Source organism: Symphalangus syndactylus, chromosome 19, assembly GCF_028878055.3.
Source record: "Symphalangus syndactylus isolate Jambi chromosome 19, NHGRI_mSymSyn1-v2.1_pri, whole genome shotgun sequence".
In the NCBI taxonomy this organism is placed as follows: Eukaryota; Metazoa; Chordata; class Mammalia; order Primates; family Hylobatidae; genus Symphalangus; species Symphalangus syndactylus.
This window is the reverse complement of record NC_072434.2, coordinates 10,919,472-10,935,521: the sequence shown is the minus strand read 5'-3', so window position 1 is coordinate 10,935,521 and position 16,050 is coordinate 10,919,472. Positions and strand designations below refer to the sequence as shown.

The 16,050-nt window shown below is 37.3% G+C and overlaps 1 protein-coding gene and 1 non-coding gene across 3 annotated transcripts in view; both read left to right on the top strand.

The window, feature by feature from the left end:
• Nucleotides 1–16,050, top strand: part of PPP2R5A (protein phosphatase 2 regulatory subunit B'alpha) — a 77,316-nt gene that overhangs the window by 55,216 nt on the left and 6,050 nt on the right. For both annotated transcript variants that reach the window (XM_055234972.2, XM_055234974.2), the window contains exons 4-8: nt 2,857–2,949; nt 6,450–6,580; nt 7,966–8,025; nt 9,009–9,117; nt 9,807–9,860. In XM_055234972.2, coding sequence (XP_055090947.1) covers nt 2,857–2,949; nt 6,450–6,580; nt 7,966–8,025; nt 9,009–9,117; nt 9,807–9,860 — 447 coding nt within the window. The remainder of the gene's footprint in view (nt 1–2,856; nt 2,950–6,449; nt 6,581–7,965; nt 8,026–9,008; nt 9,118–9,806; nt 9,861–16,050) is intronic.
• On the top strand, nt 13,389–13,524 carry LOC129459077 (small nucleolar RNA SNORA16B/SNORA16A family). The gene has a single exon (XR_008649885.1). It is a non-coding gene; the product is annotated as a small nucleolar RNA SNORA16B/SNORA16A family (small nucleolar RNA).

The window sequence follows — 16,050 nt, the reverse complement described above, 5'->3', positions numbered from 1 at the left end:
TTTAGTAGAGACGGGATTTCTCCATGTTGGCCAGGCTGGTCTGCAACTCCGGACCTCAGGTGATCCGCCCACCTCAGGCTCCCGAAGTGCTGGGATTACAGGTGTGAGCCACTGCACCCGGCCCTCAATACGTATTTAAGTAACTTTTTGTCATCATCTCTTTAGTGGTGCTAAGTTGGCGGCATAACAGCATTTTGCTGCTAATTTTGACTGATCACCTAATTTTTACTGTGTCAGGTAAATGATGTAGATGAAAACTATGAAAGAATTTATATGTGGTATTTGTGAATGGCACAGGTTTCAATTATATATATGGTTCAATTATATATATGGTTCAATTATATATATGGTTCAATTATATATATGGTTTAGAGAATTCAGTTTGAGAGAATTAGAGAATTCAGTTTGATTTGTAGCTTGATGTCATAAAAGTCTCCCATAGGACAGGCTATTACTCTGAAAACTATTAAGCCTTAAACCCTGTATTTCTGATGAAGATCTTAAGAAGGGAGAGTAGATAGGCTAATGCATGCCACATTTGGCTCATGTTTAATGTTTAACCTGATCCCACCTTATGATGGAATCTCCAGGGATTTGCATAAAGATTTGGAGTCTGTAATTCCATACCATCAGCCTATACCCTGCATTCTCTTCATTTCAAGACATGCTGCTTAAAAAAAAAAAAGCCAGGCATAGTGGCTTACACCTTACCAGCACGTTAGGATGCTGAGGCGGGTGCATAGCTTGAGCCTGGTAGTTCGAGACCAGCCTGGGCAACGTGGTGAAACTCTGTCTCTAAAAATAAATAAATATATATATTTTTAAATCAAGACATGCTGCTACCTTTCTATAAAATAAAGCCATCCTCTTCCTGAGGATCCAGAATCAAAACAAAGGGTCCAGAATCAAAACAAATGCAGGGCTTAAGTTGCATATCCTCCTTAAAGCTTTTCCTACCTATTCCACAGTGATACAGCCTTTTTCTAAATAGCTCCTGCATTTATAGTCTGTGCCACATAATATAATTTTTGTGTAGTGAATGAGCTTTTTGAGCCATATCATCCCTAATGTCTGTTCATACTATACATAGCCCAGTACTGGACATGAAAATAGGCACTGAATGAATTAAGTTGTGCCATTAATGAAACTGCATAGCAGTCCATGAGACTGTGCTGACTTTTCAGAGCACTCTGTGATCAGTTTTGTGTATCTTTTTGCATGTGTATACCCCAAAGCAAAATTTATCTTTTATTTCTATTGTTGATTAGAAAATTATCTATGAATAAAAACTTAAATTGCTATCAAGTTTTATTTCTTGTTATATCCTTAATTTATGATAAACACAAAATGTTAGGTAACATTAGACCAGATAAGCATCACTCCTTTTCCACAGTTGGGCAGAGATACATCAAGCAAAATTGTATTTGCTCAGATCCCCAAACTGTTGTTAGCCATAGACTGTTACTGAACTCACAGTCATAAAAATGTGTTGTTACTTGGTGAATGATAAGGCCTAGATCTGGTAGTGCTTTTGTTTGCTATAAGGTCTATTAATTTAATGTAGCAATGTTTCTTTTCCCTTTTTCTTTTCTTCCTTCTACATCTAACCTAACTGGCTACCTAAATGTTTATTGAATGACTGTTTTTGCTTTGGGATAGAATCCTCCTTTTTTATTTTTAGGGTGTTAAATTGATATAGTATTGTTTAATAGCTAATAAGGTCCATTTTGGGCTAAGTTTCTGCCTTTTTAAAGCTATTAGGTTACAATAAGAAAACTTTAGTCATATTTGCCTTCCTCCTTGAAAGCAGGTGTGATAGTGACAAGCTGAACCAAATATTTAATTCTGATTTGTGGTAGCAAGTGAACATTTGCTATTACGTATAGGTTGCTTGGCACTTTTATAGAAGGCCTGCTATGACTTCTAGTTTATTTGCTGTGGTTGGTACACAGACATTTCTTCCCTAGCCCTGTACTTATGTAATTTGGTTCATTATTTCTCAAGTGTGGATAGGATATGCTGGTTTTGATTTAATTAGTTTTCCCACTGTAGTTTTATAGAAAGACCAGAAGTTTTTCTTTTCCTTTCTTTTTAAAAATTAATGATACACTGCCTGTTTTATCTGGAGGTTGTTGACTCTTCATTTAAGAAACTCTGTAGTGATTAAATTGAGGTAGGTAGTAGTCCACTGGGAAGGAACATGTTCCTAGTGAGTATGGATTACAAAATAGGAATATATTTAATTAAGAAATATTTAATTTTATAGGCATTGTTCTTATTTTCTAGCTCCTGTAATTTAACGTTTTGCATCAAGTTATGTAAAGCAATAAATAAATCTCAAAGTTTATCCGCTTAGGAAACCAAATGGTGAATATATAGTTTCTGGGTTTAGTTTATTCATTTATTTATTTATTTATTTTTGAGACAGAGTCTCACTCTGTTGCCCAGGCTGGAGTGCAATGGTACGGCACAATCACGGCTCACTGCAGCCTTGACTTCCAGACTCAAGCAATCTTCCTACCTCAGCCTCCCAGTAGCTGGGACAACAGACACACACCACCATGCCTGGCTAATTTTTTGATTATTTGTATAGACAGGAGTCTCACCATGTTGTCCAGGGTGGTTTCAAACTCCTGGGCTCAAGTAATTCTCCCACCTCAGCTTCCTGAAGTGTGTTGGGAGTACAGGTGTGAATTTAAAAAAAAAAATTTTTTTATCAACTGATTACATTTTATAATGAGATCTGAAATCTCCCTACTAAGTTGGTAAGAAAAGATGTGTTTTTAATATGAAGTGATAATTTAGGGTAATATTCTGTAGCCATCATCTTAGCCTTTATTTGACTTTCTCTCATAGTTGGTATATGAATTCTTCTTGAGATTTTTGGAGAGCCCTGATTTCCAGCCTAGCATTGCAAAGCGATACATTGATCAGAAATTTGTACAACAGGTAAGGAACTCTTGTCCTAGATTCTCTTATATTCATCTTAGCAATGATTTATTAACTTATGATTAAAATAGTATAGTCTTTCAAAACTTTAATGGTTTAATTTGACAGCACTTAATATGCAAACAATTAGAATAAAAGTCAAGTTAGCTCTGAGAGTACAAGAGTATTTTTATCAAGGGTGAGAGTCTGATGAAGTCAATCAAATTATCCTATTTAATCCTAAATTATCATAGTTATTTTATAAATACCAGAAAAACAAGCCTTTCTGCAGTATCTGAGAAAATTTGGTATGACCATTCAATCCAAGGGCAAATCTTTGTTTTACATTTGTAAGTCTTTGAACTTGACATATATTTTAAGCATTGGGACTTTGAAATGACGGGAAAAAAGTAATAGAATCATTGTGAGTAATCTGGGCTTTAGGCTCCTTTCCTGTCATTAAGTATCAATTACCTTTTCCTTTTTCTTTCCTCTTTGCACCTAAGCATCCCACCACCCAATTCCTAAACCACAGATAAAATGGAATCATTAAGAACGTAAGGAGGTAGAGTTAATTGTGATGCCTTCTTTCTTTTTATAAACTGCTTATTAGCTGTTATTTTTGGAACCTACATATTCACAATTTCTAAGAATATATTCATTTTTATTTTCAAAACCTTTTCAAAAATTTAAAGGCCTCTTTTTTTTTTTTGAGAGGGAGTCTTGCTCTGTTGCCCAGACTGGAGCGCAGTGGTGCAACCTCAGCTCACTTCATCCTCCGCCTCCTGGGTTCAAGCGATTCTCCTGCCTCAGCCTCCCAAGTAGCTGGGACTACAGGCATGCACCACCATGCCCAGTTGATTTTTTTTTTCTATTTCTAGTAGAGACGGGGTTTCACCATGTTGGCTAGGCTGGTCTTGAACTCCTGCCCTCAAGGGATCCTCCCGCCTCAGCCTCCTAAAGTGCTGGGATTACAGGTGTGAGCCACTACACTGGCCTAAAGGCCCCTTTTTAACTATATGGAATTGGCTGGCCCCAAAGAAAATTGTGAAGTAGACCAGACCTTTCTAGGCCTGAGTATGCAGGCCTCTTTAGGAATTTGATGCTGAGGCCAGGATTAAAATCATTGCAAGGACCTTTCCTACCCTTCAGACCACTTTGCATGTGCCCTATTATAAAGATTCTACGAATGTGAGTTTGGTATATTTAGAGCTGATTTTTGGTCATTCGTAACTACCCTTGACCTCATATAAAGTATTCTGACCTGTTGCTGTGAAGGATTGATAAATGAAGAACATTGTCAGCCTAAAATATTTCCTTCAACCACTGAAGTAGCTCTTCATAAAGAAATATTAGGTGTGTATTAACAGTAACATATACATTTTAGTCATGACTAAAAATTAGATTAAATGGAGTTATTTTGGTAATTGCAAATGAATGCCTGTTTATTTCCTTGTGCAGCTCTTGTGTGGGATACATTAGGGAGCTCTAGTAATGCCATATGAAATTGTATTTAATACAATAACAGGTTGAGGGGAACAATTGCCTTAGTGCTTTGTTAGTCTAGAGCTTGAGGTATTTAGGCTGCTGTATTATTTTGTGGTGTGAAGGGAGCGAAAAGAAAACTGGTGGGGCAGGATCTATTTTCTATCTTCTACTTTAAATGCCTGAATTATCTGAAAAGCTAGGGCCCAGTAATTGCTTTTAGCAGTTTATATGGCTGTTTTGCTCTTGTTGCCCAGGCTGGAGTGCAGTGGCTGGATCTTGGCTCACTGCAACCTCTGCCTCCCAGGTTCAAGCGATTCTCCTGGCTCAGCCTCCCAAGTAGCTGGGACTGCAAGTGAGCCGACATGCCTGGCTAATTTTTGTTTGTACTTTTAGTAGAGACAGGGTTTTACTGTGTTGGCCAGGCTGCTATCAAATCCCTGACCTCAAGTGATCCGCCCGCCTTGGCCTCCCAAAGTGCTGGGATTACAGTTGAGAGCCACTTTGCCTGGCTGCCATTTTTAATTAGAATAATTTGATCTGAACTTATTAGATATATTAACAAAAATTCTCATACTCCATAGGTATTTTTTGCTGGAGTCTCATGAGGGCCTTAACAGCCTAGCAAACAAAGAATGGAAACTATGTCAGTTGTTTTGGGAGATATAAATATGACTTAAGTCATCCACTCTGGTTTCAGATGCATGTGTTAGCAATTGTATATAATTCAAAACAAAATGGAATAAGAACTTCTGATGAGGTTTAGAGCTTGCTATCTTTATTGTAATTATAAACACGAAAGTTCAGAACATAAAATTCCTTGACAGCTTTACAGATACTTGTACTCTAGAGAGAGTATTTTATATTTTTCTAAGAAAATCCAATGTTTAAAACACAGTATTTTTTTTTTGACAGAAGAAATTAAGTTTCTTTACCATTTTAAATGGAAATTTGAGATTTTGACTTTAACTTTTTCTAAAGTCTCTTATCTCAGGTTTTGCTGAAAAGTTGTGCAGAATATAGGAGCACACTCATTGGGCCAATTGAGGTATAGGAGAGTGCTGATTGTGGAACTGGTTTAAAATTTTTCAGCTATTTGCTAAGTTGAAAAATCTATGGGCTGGGCATAGTGGCTCACGCCTATAATCCTGGCACTTTGGGACACTGAGGAGGGTGGATCGCTTGAAGTCAGGAGTTTGAGACCAGCCTGGGCAACATGGTGAAACCCCGTCTCTACCAAAAAATACATAAATTAGCTGGGTGTGGTGGCATGCGCCTGTAGTCCCAGCTAGTTGGGAGGCTGAGGCAGGAGGATCTCTTGACCCCAGGAAGTCGAGGCTGCAGTGAGTTGTGATTGCATCACTATCCTCCAGTCTGGGCTACAGAGCAAGACTCTGTCTTAAAAAAAAAAAAAAAATTGGCCTCCTCTTTTAGTCCAGTGTTATTTTATATATGATTTCTACTCTATTAGTATGTATCTGTCAATATTTTATCCTAATAACTGAATGTTAATTTTTCAAATGTTGGCATGGTAACTGTCTTGAATTTATTGTAAATTCACAAAAAGAAGTCTTAGTATGTGTACATCTTTCTAGTAAACTATAAATATACATGTACACATGGATATTTTTAAGACTATTTGATGACTTGCAATCAAAAACTTAAACGATTTTCTATGTAGTTTTGACGATCGAAAAGCATTAAAAATCCCAAATTTTAACACTCCAAAATTGTGAGCCTCTTTAGTATTCAAGAGTAGGATTGAATTTTAAAATCAGTGGGAAGGTAAAGAAAAATCCACTTTTTGAAATATTTATATTTATTGTAAATGTCATATGTTGAAGTGAAGTAAGTGAGAAGAAATATTTCCTAAGCTTTTCCTCAACTTCATTACTTAGCAAGAATAAAGTCAGTGTGGTAAGGAAGAACTCTAAAAAATTTTTAAAAGATGTCATGGATAATCTTTAAAATCAAAATTAGAATAAAGCTTTAGCTCAATTATTTTTTAAAAGTAATTTCTCAGATTTCTTTTAAAGCTCCTGGAGCTTTTTGATAGTGAAGATCCCAGAGAACGTGACTTCCTGAAGACTGTTCTGCACCGAATTTATGGGAAATTTCTTGGATTAAGAGCATTCATCAGAAAACAAATTAACAACATTTTCCTCAGGTAAGTTAATCATTTATTGTATATTGCACCTTTTCCTCCTACATATCTTCTTGTATTCAAGTTTTTATTTTTATTTGTTTTTTGAGACAGGGTCTCATTCTGTCATCCAGGCTGGAGTGCAGTGGTGAGAACATAGCTCATTGTAGCCCCCATCTCCCAGACTCAAGCAATCTTCCTCTCTCAGTCTGCCAAGTAGTGGGACTACAGATGTGCACCACCATGCCTGGCTAATTTTTTTGACTTTTAGTAGAGACAAGGTCTATGTACTGTAAGTACATAGTATATATATATAACATTTATATATGTAACGTAGTATATATATAACATACTATGTATGTTGCCCAGGCTGGTCTTGAACTCCTTAACTCAAGCAGTCCTCTTATATGGGGCCTATCATTTGCTTGTAGTCATACCTCAGTATCTTGGGGGGATTGATTCCAGGGCCCCTGCTAATACCAAAATCCCAAGTCCCTTATATAAAATGTCATAGTATTTGCATATGACGTCCACACATCCTCCTGTATACTTTATCTCTAGATTACTTACAATACTTAATACAGTGTGACTGCTATGCAAATAGATGTTATTCTATATTTTAAATTTGTATTTATTTTTCAAAAATATTTTTGATCTGTAGTTGGTTGAATGCACAGATATGGAACCTGTGGATACAGAGGGCCAAGTGTACTTTATAAATATTAATCTGTTAAGTAGTTGCTTCAGATCAGGAGATTTCATAACAACACCCACATTTAAGGTTTGGTTTGTTTGTTTTAATTAATTGAAGATCTGGCAAAATTTGGTTACTATTCCCACATTGCAACAATTAGAGATGAGTAATATCTGCCTCCTCTAGAGTGAATATCTTTCTCCAGTTCTCTGTCATCACTTCCTAAGCCCATAAATGTCTGCCCTATTCTATTTATGTCTCCCTGCTTTAAAGGCAACCCTAATCTTGGAAAGCTATGCAGCCTATATAGTTAGAGGTTTAAAGAAATTCTGATTAAAAATGGCTTTATTACATATGGGTCTTTTTCTCTTGGATTTCTCTATAATTAGAGGTTTCTTATTTTAAAAAGTATTTCTTTGAGAAAACTTATCTTTCTTATAAATTATTAAGTTGAATATTCCCGGTGAAATGACAATCTGTTATCTTCACATATGGCGAGTTTTGGCAAAGGCATATGTAGTTCAGTAGGAAACAGATCTTCTTTTGTAAGATTGATACGAATTAACTGTTTGGGGCAAAAGAGCTTATAAGACCCAAAACATGCTTGTGTGTTTCTAATAGCTGTCCTTTGGATTGATTTCTTCACCCTCCTGCCTGTTTCTCTTAGTTTTCTGAAGTTTGATTTTGATTACATCTGTCTTTATTTTAAATTCAGGTTTATATATGAAACAGAACATTTCAATGGTGTTGCTGAACTTCTTGAAATATTAGGAAGGTAGGTCAGGTTTTTTTCTTCTTTTTAAGAATTAAGTGAATGTTTTATGTATTAAAATCTTAGCTGGGGTTGGAGAAATTATGTCATATTTTAGAGTTTAAATGTAGAACACATAGTTTCTCAACTGAAGTCTTTTTTTTTTTTTTTTGAGATGGAGTTTTGCTCTTGTTGCCCAGGCTGGAGTGCAATGGCGCAATCTCGGCTCACTGCAACCTCTGCCTCCCGGGTTCAAGCGATTCTCCAGCCTCAGCCTCCTGAGTAGCTGGGATTATAGGCGCCTGCCACCACACCCAACGAATTTTCTAATTTTTATTTTTAGTAGAGATGGGGTTTCACCATGTTGGCCAGGCTGGTCTTGAACTCCTGACCTCAGGCAATCCACCCCCCTTGGCCTCCCACAGTGCTGGGATTACAGGCGTAAGCCACTATGCCCAGCCTCAGCTGAATTCTTATTACCTTTTGCCATAACACTTTGCCTTCCTTATTCACTACGTATTAATATTAAGAGAATTTTAGACCCTTCTGTTACTATTTCGAGAATGATTTTAGTTTCCTTTATTAATAGTAGAAAATGATTGTGGAGAGAACTACTTCTTACTTTCACATTATCCAACAAAGTAAGAAAAACTACCCATTTACTTCAGAAAATATTGAACGTTCTAACAATATTGTGATACTGACTCTCCTGGAGCTTTGGGGGCAAAAATAAAAGCAACAATGCATAAAGTGACAGGTTTGATAGAAAATGAAGATAGAAATTACTTGGGAATTAATTGACAGTCCTAATTTTCTTTTGGAATCATCAAATGACTTAGAGGAACAGACTTCATAGTAATAGTCTTCCTAAAGTAGTTTGAAGATGAACAGTTATACAACACCAAGATTGAAGCAGAGCACTGTTCCTTATGTACTCATGGATATGACAGCTTTTAGAAACAAAGTAGTAACTATTTAACCCTTCCCCTGCCTTTTTTTCCCTCCAGTATTATCAATGGCTTTGCATTGCCACTGAAAGCAGAACATAAACAATTTCTAATGAAGGTTCTTATTCCTATGCATACTGCAAAAGGATTAGCTTTGTTTCATGCTCAGGTAAGTTTCAGAAACATTTCAAATGAAATGAATATTATTTCAAAGGCAAATATAAAGGCAGAGAAATTGAGAAATATTGAGATGACAGTTTTAAGTATAATTAAGCAATTTGCTTACAAAATTACCCAAAGCAAATTTTTCTTATTTTAAAATATTTAGTTGTTAAGACCAATATTTAATTTCTATATCTACACTTACACTTTAAGATACACACTTTCCTCATATTTTAGTCCAGGCCTTGACCTAATTATGTGACTTTGAATAAATCTTACATATCTACAGAATGTTTCTTCCAGCTGCAATAACCTAGACCTAGTTAGAGAGATTTTGGTCTCTTCTATTAATATTTAGAGAATAATATATCAGCATAGGTGTACATGTAGAAACATGCTGAAAAACTAAATTGTTAGCTCTAGTCTTATTTCAGTTAACTTTATAGTCAGAAATTACTACTAAAAATGTTTTTTAAACTTGAAGTTACTTTCAAGGCTAAAAAGTTACACAATTGTGAGTATAGTTTCACGATTGAGGTATTTCACAGTTCATTCACAATTGTGAGTATATTTTTGTATATTGAAATAATTTATCAAAATGAGGTAGTCTAAAAAATATTGGCTAAATATAAAAATCCTACATTATTAAATGTTATCTCACTCAGTAATATTTATAAACTGTCCCTTACCTTTTAGCTAGCATATTGTGTCGTACAGTTCCTGGAGAAAGATACAACACTAACAGAGCCAGTAAGTGTTCTATTTATTTTCATGTTTTTGGTCTGCATTTATAGCATTTCATTGTAGCTTTCTTTTTATAGCCTTTATAGTTATTAAACAGAATAATGTACCTTAAGCTAAAGTCATTTAGAAGAAGAAATGTGAGATTAATCAGCATTCAAAGAAGGGGTTAGGAGGGGAGAGTTCTCATGAGTTACATGTCTTGAATAACCAAAATATAGACCACTATTAATATGTAGTAGTTAAGATGTATGATGATAGGATCAGATGACCACAGTGAAATTTTATATGCATACTGTCTTCACCAATAATCTTAAATCTTCATTCACCTTTTGGAATTAAAGCATACTTCGAGGTTCCCAAAACTACTACTCCCTTGAATTTTGTTTTGTTTTTAATAATAGAATTTTTGCCACTCATTAACAATAAACCACTTGATAGGGATAGAAAACATTTCCTTGCTTTTGGTGATTAAGATATAAGATGTAATCTTGGAATAAAAGTTGTTTATGAACCAGCGAGGCAACTTAGTCTTTGAATTCTACTGTTATTTGCCTCTAGAATGAAAATTCAGGAGAGAGTGAAAACATAATTAGTTATGAAAATTTACTGAGGATTCAAGAAAAACAAAAGATGAAGTAGGGTGAAACAGAAAAGTATAAAAGCATAGAAAACATTTTAACCTTGGTGAAGTAAGTATTTTGAGAGAATGCTTTCTAGGCATGTTCAATCTAAATATTTACCTAGTATCAGGTTGGTGCAGAAGTGATTGCGGCTTTTGCCATTACTTTTAATGGCAAAAACTGCAATCACTTTAGCAGCAACCTAATAAATATTTAGTAAATAGCAAATGGATTGAAAAACTAAAATATATATGTATTTTTACTATGTTATGAACCTTCTCAGGCTATCCGTAGGGATGCTTGAAAAAATCATATACTTAGTATTCTCCCTTTCACTTGAACTTTGTGTAATGGAACAAAAGACATTTTTCCACTCCTTAATTTCTTTTAGTATTTTGACTTTTAGATTTACAGTCTTTTCTAGAAACAGCTGTAAACAGTTTTTGAAGACAGTTCAGGAGAATTAGAAACCATATATTTACACATGAAACCACATAAACCTCTGAAGTTGATTAAAACTTGGCCGGGTGTGCAGTGGCTCACAGCTGTAATCCCAGCACTTTGGAAGGCTGAGGCAGGCAGATAACTTGAGGCCAGGAGTTTCAGACCAGCCTGGCCAACATGGTGAAACTCTGTCTCTAGTTAAAATACAAAAATTAGCTGGGCATGGTGGCACAGGCCTATGGTCCCAGCTACTCAGATGGCAAGGGCACAAGAATTGCTTGAATCCAGGAGGTGTAGGTTGCAGTGATCTGAGCTCATACCAGTGCACTCCAGCCTGGGCAACAGAGTCAGACTCTGTCTTAAAAAAAAAAAAAAAGAAAAAAGTAAAACCTTAATACAAATCTATGATAACTCCCATTAGAATTAAGAAAAAGAAAACCCATAATAACACATATTGAAAAGTCATGGTTCATGCTTGGTAAATAGTATACAAATAAAATTTTACTTAATTAATTTGGGGTGGATAAGGAAGACAGGTGATTTATTTTTAAAGAATGGAAGATAGAGTCTGGGCACAGTGGTTCATGCCTATAATCCCAGCACTTTGGGAGGCTGAGGCAGGCGGATCACCTGAGGTCAGGAGTTCAAGATCAGCCTGACCAACATGGTGAAACCCCATTTCTACTTTAAAAAAAAGAAAAAGTAGCTGGGCATGGTGGTGTGTGCCTGTAATCTCAGCTACTAGGGAGGCTGAGGCACAAGAATCACTTGAACCCTGGAGGCGGAGGTTGCAGTGAGCTGAGATGACACCAAAAACAAACAAACAAAAAACAACACTTGACGATTAGGGAGAGGGATGATGGCCAGTTATTCGGCTTTTATCTGGTTTGGCTGAGTTGGGTTAATGAAAATAGGAGCAGGATGAGGAGAGAAAGATAAATACCCAGGTTAAGAAAGGGAAATATTTTCCAACTCATAAAGCTCTCTCGATATTGAGAGCTTGCAATTTCTAACATAGGCCATTTCAGCACCAAAATTACGGCCATATTACTTGGGTTTGAGCCTTAATACTAATTTTCTGGAAAGCAGGCATTCCTATCAAAGCTTTCTACAAATTATAACTAGCTCAGAGCTTTTGTTAGTTTATTACTCAAGCCTGTAATCCCAGCACTTCGGGAGGCTGAGGCAGGCAGATCACCTGAGATCAGGAGTTCAAGACCAGCCTGGCCAACATGATGAAACCCCGTCCCTACTAAAAATACAAAAATTAGCCAGGCGTGATGGTGGGCACCTGTAATCCCAGCTACTTGGGAAACTGAGGCAGAACTGCTTGAGGCAGAATGGCTTGAACCCAGGAGGGTGGAGGTTGCAGTGAGCCAAGATCACAGCACTGCACTCCAGCCTGGGCAACAGAGTGAGACTCCATCGAAAAAAAAAAAAAAAGTGCAGGGTGAAAGAATTAACTAAATATTCATTACAGGTAAGTTTCCATGTAAAGAGGAAAAAAATGAAGAGTCGGCATGACTTTCAAAAGTTTTATTTTTTTGGCAGTGTAAACCTTCCACGCAAAGCTGCATTTTTATAAAACAAGCAAAACAAAACAAAACACCGTTCTTATTCCAAGAAAATCTAACTTGAGCCCCAAAATAATTTTTTTTCTTTTCTTTTTCTTTTTTTTTTTTTTTTTTGAGGCAGAGACTCACTCTGTTGCCCAGGCTGGAGTGCAGTCAGTGGCACAATCTTGGCTCACTGCAACCTCCACCTCCCGGGTTCAAGCAATTCTCATGCCTCAGCCTCCTGAGTAGCTGGGATAACAGGCGCATGATACCACGCCTGGCTAGTTTTTTTTTTGTAGTTTTAGTAGAGACGGAGTTTCATCATGTTGCCCAGGCTGGTCTCGAACTCCTGAGATCAGGCAGTGTGCCTTCCTCGGCCTTCCAAAGTGCTAGGATTACAGTTGTAAGCCACTGCACCTGGCCCACATTGACATCTTTTTGGGGCCACTAGTCAACCCACTGTTCGTTATTCTGTACTGCCTGACATTGAAATTTGTGTATGATGAGGGTAAGGAACTGCATTTGGGTTTTTTTGTTTGTGTTTTGGGTTTTTTTTTTTTTTTTTTGAGACAGGATCTCACCGCATCACCCAGGATGGAGTGCAGTAGTATGATTGTGGCACACAGCAGCCCTGACCTCCCAGGCTCAGGTGATCCTCCTGCCTCAGCCTCCCAAGTAGCTGGGACTGCAGGCATGCACCACCATGCCCAGCTAATTTTTTTGTATTTTTGGTAGGGATGAGATGGGGTTTCACCATGATGCCCAGGTTGGTATCGATCTCTTGGGCCCAAGCCTGCCTTGGCTTCCCAAAGTGCTGGGATTACAGGCCTGAGCCACCATGCGTGGCCTACATTCATTTTCAGTTGCGCATATCAAATGATCACAAAATTTATTGGCTTAAAATAGCAAGCATTTATGGCCTTTATCAAAGCTGCAGCTGCTTCCACATAGCTGCTGTGGTCAAAAAGAAGCCGAGAGTGACAGTTTTCCTTGAATGGTCATAGTTCTGTTTGCTGTAACTGATCTGCAACATTTTGGGAAAATATAGTTCCATTGGGAGGAAAAATGACAAGCATTTGTTGCCTTAGTTGCTGTGAATCAAGAATCTGGTCATGGCTTAGGTGGGCCCTCTGCTTCAGGGTCTTTTACAAAGCTGCAATTGGAGTATTGGCCAGAAGTTGAGTCTCATATAAAGTGTCAGATGGGGAAGGATCTGCTTCTAAGTTCATATGTATGTTGGTAGAATTCAGTTTGTCAAGTTATGTTGGACTGAGAGCTGCAGTTCTTGGCTGGCTATTGGCCAGAGCCCACCCTCAGATCCTTGTCACCCAGGTTTCTCCAGCGTGGCACCTCACTTCATCAAAGCCAAGACAGCAAGAGTCTACTGGTAAGACAGAAGCCACAATCTTTTGTAACTTACTCCGGAAGTGACGTTCTGTCACTTTTGCCACAGTCTGTTGGTTAGAAGCAAGTCACTAGGACAGCTCACACTTGAGAAGGGATTACACAAGGGTGTGAGAACAATTAACAAGCTCATGAGATCATCATAGAAGTCTGCCAACCAAAGGAGCCTGCTACATTTTTTCTTTCTAAATAGTGAGCTACCTGTCCCACTACCACCAGTTTCCCATGGAACTGAAAGGCCACCTTTGTCTTATATTAAAATCTATATATACATGAGTATGTCTAGATACTCATATATATCTTTTCTCTCCATTTCTTTGCCAATATATTCTTGTTTTAGTTGCTGATACCCATAATACAGGTTCTGTTCCATTAACTCCCCCCACCAAAAAAACAATTCTTGTCTATTTGCTTATATTTATGGATTTTAGAATAAATGTTTCTAGTTCCAAAAAATAATTCAATTGGCATTTGATTGAAACTATATTAAATTTACTTATAAATTAAGTACAGAAAAAATAATCTCTGCACAATATTGAACCATGTCACTTATTTACAGTCATGTGCTGCATAATGACGTTTTGTTTAATAACAGGCTACGGGCTGGGCGCGGTGGCTCAAGCCTGTAATCCTAGCACTTTGGGAGGCTGAGGCAGGTGGATCACGAGGTCAGGAGATCAAGACCATCCTGGCTAACAGTGAAACCTCGTCTCTACTAAAAATACAAAAAATTAGCCGGGCCTGGTGGCGGGCGCCTGTAGTCCCAGCTATTTGGGAGGCTGAGGCAGGAGAATGGCGCGAACCTGGGAGGCGGAGCTTGCAGTGAGCCGAGATTGTGCCACTTCACTCCAACCTGGGCAACAGAGCGAGACTCTGTCTCAAAAAAAAAAAAAAAAAAGAAAAAAGAAAAAACACAGGCTACATATAAAATGGCAGTCTCAGACAGGCGTGGTGGCTCAGGACTGTAAACCCAGCTACTTAGGAGGCTGAGGTAGGGGGATCTCTTGAGCCTAGGGGGTTGCAGTGAACTGTGATCACACCAGTGCACTCCAGCCTGACCGACAGTGCAAGACTGGACTGTCTCTTAAAAACGAAAAATGGAACTGGGCATGGTTGCTCATGCCTGTAATCCCAGCACTTTGGGAGACTAAGGTAGAAGGATTGGTTGAAGCCAGGACTTTAAGACCAGCCTGGGCAACAGAGCAAGACCTCGTCTCTACAAAAAGTAAAAAATTAAAATTAGCCAGGTGCGGTGACATACACCATAGTCCCAGCTACTTGGGAAGCTGAGGCAGGAGGATCACTTAAGCCTAGGAGTTCAAGTTTACAGTGACGTCTGATCATGTCACTACACTCCAGCCTAGGCAACAGTGAGGCCTCATCAAAAAGAGAGAGAAATGTTGAGAGAGAGAAAAACGGTGATTCCAAGAGAAAGAGAAAGAAAAATGGTGATCCCATAAGATTATAATGCTATATTTTTACTGTACCTTTTGTGTTTAGATACACAAATATTATTGTTACAACTGCCTACAGTGCCTGCAGTATTCAGTATAAGAACATCCTGTACAGATTTGTAGCCTAGGAGCAAAAGGCTACACCATACAGCCTAGGTGTGTAGTAGGCCATACCATCTAGGTTTAAGTACACACTATGATGTTTAAATGATGAAGTCGCCTAATGACACATTTCTTAGAATGTATCCCCATCATTAAATGACATATAACTGTATTTGTAGTCTTCTGTGATCTTCAGTAAAGTTTTATACTTTTCTCCATGTCTTAAGTATTTCTTGCAAATTTATTCTTTATGCACATTATAGTTCTTGTTGTGAAAAGTACCTTTTTATTATTCATCTGATTTTTACTGATGTTTTATAAAGTATTGATTTTTATATATACATTTTTTAATGTGGCCACATACTGAATTTTCCTACTCACTCTAGTAACTTGCAGGTTTTTTTTTTTTTAAAGTTTTAGAGGATAAATATATATTTACACAAATAAGTGTAATTCTGGTATTCCTTTCCAACATTATTCATCACATTGTTATCTTACTGGATTGTCTCCAAAACAGTATTCTTCCCAATTTTAATTTGAATTAATGTTCCACATTACTGGACCAGACAGACTATAAAGTAACCTAAAAAGCTGTCAAAGATCTATTTCCACAAAA